This window comes from Trichinella spiralis (genome assembly GCF_000181795.1).
Source record: "Trichinella spiralis strain ISS 195 chromosome Unknown Scfld5, whole genome shotgun sequence".
Classification (NCBI taxonomy): domain Eukaryota; kingdom Metazoa; phylum Nematoda; class Enoplea; order Trichinellida; family Trichinellidae; genus Trichinella; species Trichinella spiralis.
In genome coordinates, this window is record NW_003526944.1 from 3,515,283 (window position 1) to 3,520,072 (window position 4,790).

The 4,790-nt window shown below is 36.2% G+C and overlaps 2 protein-coding genes across 2 annotated transcripts; one reads left to right on the forward strand and one right to left on the reverse strand.

The window, feature by feature from the left end:
- Positions 1–441: 441 nt before the first annotated feature.
- Tsp_08253 (centrosomal protein of 41 kDa) lies at positions 442–2,075 on the forward strand. Its single transcript, XM_003375207.1, has 7 exons — positions 442–466; positions 798–885; positions 974–1,158; positions 1,307–1,489; positions 1,561–1,699; positions 1,772–1,941; positions 2,038–2,075. Exons 1-7 carry the CDS (start codon positions 442–444, stop codon positions 2,073–2,075), a joined length of 828 nt encoding a protein of 275 aa, XP_003375255.1.
- Positions 2,076–3,269: 1,194 nt separating this feature from the next.
- Positions 3,270–4,101, reverse strand: Tsp_08254a (actin; the record flags this gene model as incomplete). The annotated part of the gene is made up of 4 exons (XM_003375208.1): positions 3,270–3,552; positions 3,668–3,814; positions 3,872–3,972; positions 4,047–4,101. Coding segments are annotated over 4 exons (586 nt in total), but the record flags the coding sequence as incomplete, so codon positions are not given.
- Between the last annotated feature and the right edge of the window lie 689 nt (positions 4,102–4,790).

Consider the following 4,790-nt stretch of genomic DNA (forward strand, 5'->3'; position numbering starts at 1 on the left):
AAAATTTTGTTCAATCCAAACAAGCCAATAAAAGATGCTTCATTTTGCTACCGAGGTGCTATCATTTGAATTTTCTTCTTCTCTCCCAATTAGCACTGCAGAGCAAAGTAAAATGCAAACGTAAAAATATTGAAACAAAGGAAATGAAAAAGCCAAAAAATTAATAAAATCACCATAAGCATTTTGATTTCAAATTCGCATTCAGCTGACAAAGAGAACTTGGCATGACAATTAATTAATAACCGACATTGCAGTTGCCAAGAGACTTTTAGCCCATCAGGGGGCATTTAGCCCACTCTCCCCCTCCCGTTGTGAAAGAATGGCCAAAGACAAACGTGCGATAATTGGTCTAGTTGGACAACTGTTTCTTGAAAAGAATACAGACACTTTGAAACTATCTTACTTACATCGACCACTAATTTTGGTACCTTCTCAAACACCATGCAACAACAGCAACATATGAAAAGTAGGTTTCAAAGAAAATTTTTTTTATTTTAAAACGGCTTTCCAGCTTTATTTTTTAAAATAATTTTAATTTGTAAACTGGCTAAAGAGAAAAAATTGAGAGAAGAGCCTTTCAAAAGAATTTCTATACATGCACTAATATCGCTGATTTTGAAACATGCGGACAAGATAAAAAGCGAAGCACAAACAACAGCAGTTGATGACAATGTTGAAAATGGAAAACTTTTGAGTAAGTGAAATTGTCGTTTATATTCATTTTTGGAAATATATTTCCAATAAAATGAAAAAAAATCATTCCTTAAAAATTGCTGAAAACAATAAATCAATTGTAGCGGATGGAAATTTCAAAAAAGCCAACAACAGCAACAACACTGGGACAGAACAATGCAGTGCAGTTGCACATCGCTCAACATTAATCGAGTAAGAATGATGCAAAATAATTAGCCAACTCATAATAACATTCAAAAGTAGAAACTTGTAATCAGTATTATTCACTAAATTGCTTCAGACTTATCAATGGAATTGGTGAAGCGGATGATTGGAATAATAAGCAAAATTCCCCAACGCACAACTGGAATAAAAGGCATTTTTGCCAGGATAAAAGATGCGCATTGAAGCAAAAAACAGAATTCGCTTTTTTACTTGTAGATGTACGCCCGGAAAGTCAATTCTTCAAGTACAGAATCAAAGGCGGTAAATTTGTGAAATGCATTTTTAATATATTGAATAAAATGGACCATACATTTTGAACAAATATACAAATAGAAAACAATACCTGAATTGAAACAGAATTTAATAAACGCAGCAGCTTAAATTTAATAAACCTTCTTTCTATGCACAGCGATCTCGTTTCCGTACACAAATCTGTGCAAAGGTTTCACATCTGAGCCGGCGGAAATGCTAGCCATGAAAAATCAATCCGGCAAAATGATCATCTGCTATGACAACGACGAACGTCTGGCTAAACGCGTGGCAACGATGCTAGTCCAAAGAGATTACGAAAATGTTTACCTGCTTTCCGGTGGTGAGAAGTTGAATAGCTTAATTTGCAGAAAAAAAATATTATTTTTTTTCATTTAAATATTTTCATATCAGGACTTTGTCAAGCGTTGAAGCTGTATCCGAATGGTCTGATTGCCGGATGCGTGCCCAATCAGCTTGGTAAGAAAGCACAACATCTCGCGTCCACGTTGCATGCAAACTTCTTGCACGAGCAGTGCACAGAAATGTTTCGGTAAATTTCCATCCGTTCTTCCCATATCTATCGATTTTTCGTATTTATCAACCGTTTGCACTTTTTTTGCAGCAATTGCAAGCTTCGAGATTATTTCATCACTGTGGAATTTTCTTCTGATGATCTGCAACAACTATCCAATCAGATGATGGAAAATCAAAAAGCTAAAGAAAAGAAAATCAGTATTTGCAAACTTGTTGTTGATCCACCAATTTTATATCCAGCAATTCTTTCTTATTCAGGTACTTATAAATATTGCAACAAATGTAAGCAGAACACTGGGGAAAATCAATGAAATTGAAACACAGATAAAAAAGAAACGAAACGAAAACTTACAGAACCAAACAAATCACTATTGCATAAAGTATATGCTTAAAAGAAATTGCTTTCAATGTTTGTGAAATATGGTGAATTAATTGAAAGTGCAATAAAACTGTTACATCTGATTTGCATACTTCAATTATTTATATGTACGCTTTGTTGAACTGTTGTTATTCTCGAATGGGGCGACAATTTTCTGAGATTGCAAGCAAGATGTTGTGCGCATTGCTTGTTCCATTTAGCAGGAAATCTAACCATACACACACACAACAAATAACAAGAAGAGCAACAACAACAAAGTAATAAAAATATGTATCTATCGTATGCTTCATCGCAGATTTAACAACGATGTCAGTTTATGGATTTTTAGAATAAAATTTTCAATCTTTTCAAAATTGAAAACTTCTTCCAATAAAGTTGTATGCAGTAATTCAATTTAAATACAAGTCAACTTTTTGCATAAATAAACGCTAGTGGATCGCGTATTGCGAATAATTAATTGTCTGCAAAATAAATAAAAGCCGCTGCTGCTTACATTTGAAACTTTTTGAAAAGTTTAAAATGCAATTTCTTCATAAATGTCATTCTAAATCAGTATCACTGGATGCAATTATTGATAGGAAAGAAAAATTGCTGCTAGTCAAATTCAATAAGTGCTTCAATATGAAGACATGGACCAATAAGAGCAAATTAGCATAAACAACACCTGAAAGTCTCACAAAATGGTGGTCCTAGGGTGGTCAGAAATCTGCAACTCTGCCAGCATACAACTACTGACAGAACTGATGATGCCAGAGCTATGAATAATAGAAAAAAACCAACTGGAAAGATTTCAGAAAACTGCGTCTGAAATGACCACACGCAGAAGCCTTGAAGAGAAAAATCAAACCAGCAACAACAACTATATCAACAGAATGGTAGCAGTTGAACAATTGATTAAAATTTATTAATAGCTTACGAGAAAAAAAAGCCTACTTATCGAGAGTCGTTGATGAAAACAACTGCAGGCTATTAGAGCATTAGCTTTCAGCTCTAGTGCTCAACTTGCAATATTTGGATAAAGGTGGGTGTGGTTGATAGCAATTTTTTCATACAAAATCTACCAACAGGAAATTTTCATAAAACGTTATGTTGTGAATCAAACGAAAAAGTGTAAATAAAAATTATTTTTATTTGTAAAATTATATAAAATGAACAAAAAGAAACGGTTAAAAATTGTAAATGATAATTTTTATATACGGTGAAAGTATTAGAGATGGGAATCGAATTCACTTGCGGTGAGGGCAAATTTTTCAAAACTGTCCTTCTTGATTGTGAACTGCTCAATGGCGGATGAGTCGGCCAAAATTTTGGCACCAATAAACGAAGCGTGATAACGGAATGGAGCCGCGTGCACTTCGACTTTCACACTTTTTGGGACCAGTCGACCCAACTCCAGCTCAATACGCTCTTGAAGACCAGGCAACAATGAGGTTCCACCCACCAAAAATATATTCCTTAATAAATAAAGAAAAATGAACAATATAGAAACACTGAAGAAAAATGGAAAACTGATGTAAAATAATTCTACACCAGTCGAATCATTTTATGGTAAAAGAAAAAAATGCAAATTTTATTTTAAAATTTCACCAGAGCTGCACCACTTACTCGTACAAAGATCTGCGATTGTCGATGGCACAAGATTGAATGCTTTGGAAGATCAACTTCGGCAACCCCTTGACATCCATACCCCAACGTTTCGGATGGAACAACATTTCAGCACTTTCAAATCGCTCATTACCCATTTGAAGTTTTCTGAAAAAATTTGCGTGTGATATTAAAATTAGTTGTGCGAATTCGCTTCAAGCCTACCTGCAAGCCAAAACCCGATCCGGATCGCACTGCTTCAACGAGACCAACGCCCGCTTGTCGTTGGCTTGCTGTTGGCGATCATCCGTAAGAACGAAGCATTGCTGCAAAATGATAAGCATAATTTCCATCCACTCTCACTCAATCACTGAAAAGATTTGCGCCACTGCTCTCTTACCGTCTCTTTCAAATATCGCACCAGAAGACCCTCTTGCAACGAGTCGAACGTGAAACTGGGATTATTTTTAATAATTTCATTTTTCAAAATCGGTGCAATTTCACTGCCAAACAGGGCAACGTGGATCACCGCATTCGACACAATAAGCCTGACCACCAAGTGCAACAAGCAATTGATTAGAAACGTGGGGGGAAAAATCGGCAAAATTTTTGCCAATCCCCCCTATTGGTGGGGGGGGGGGGACGGCCCCCCCCTTTTTTTTTTTTCTCCCCCCAACCCCCCGGTAAAATATTAAAAACCAATCATAAGTAAACTACCCCTGGCCCCCAACTGAAACCAGCGGCGGCGTCCAAATCCAAAAAAAAAAATCCCGCACCCTCTTCTATTAAAGCAGCCCCCTGGAAATTCGACTCGGAACTGCCAAACAGAAAACTGAAAATTCAAAAGTTGTCCAAATTGGAATTTTAAATTTTAAAAAAATAAAAAAATGACCTTCACCTGATATTTCCAACCGCTTTTAAAAGAAAAATTTTTCAATAAATCCCATTTCCAAAAATCCGCTTCAACGCCATCAATGTGTCTCTGCACTGCGTCTGCAAAAATCGCCTGGGAGCCACACTCCCCAGCGCGATATTTGCAAATATGTCAGATTGGTGTATATATCAATGGCGGGGCCTCTGGAACACAAAAGACATACCTTTCTCCCCGCAACACACAACTACTCAAAACAAACCAAGAAAAAAA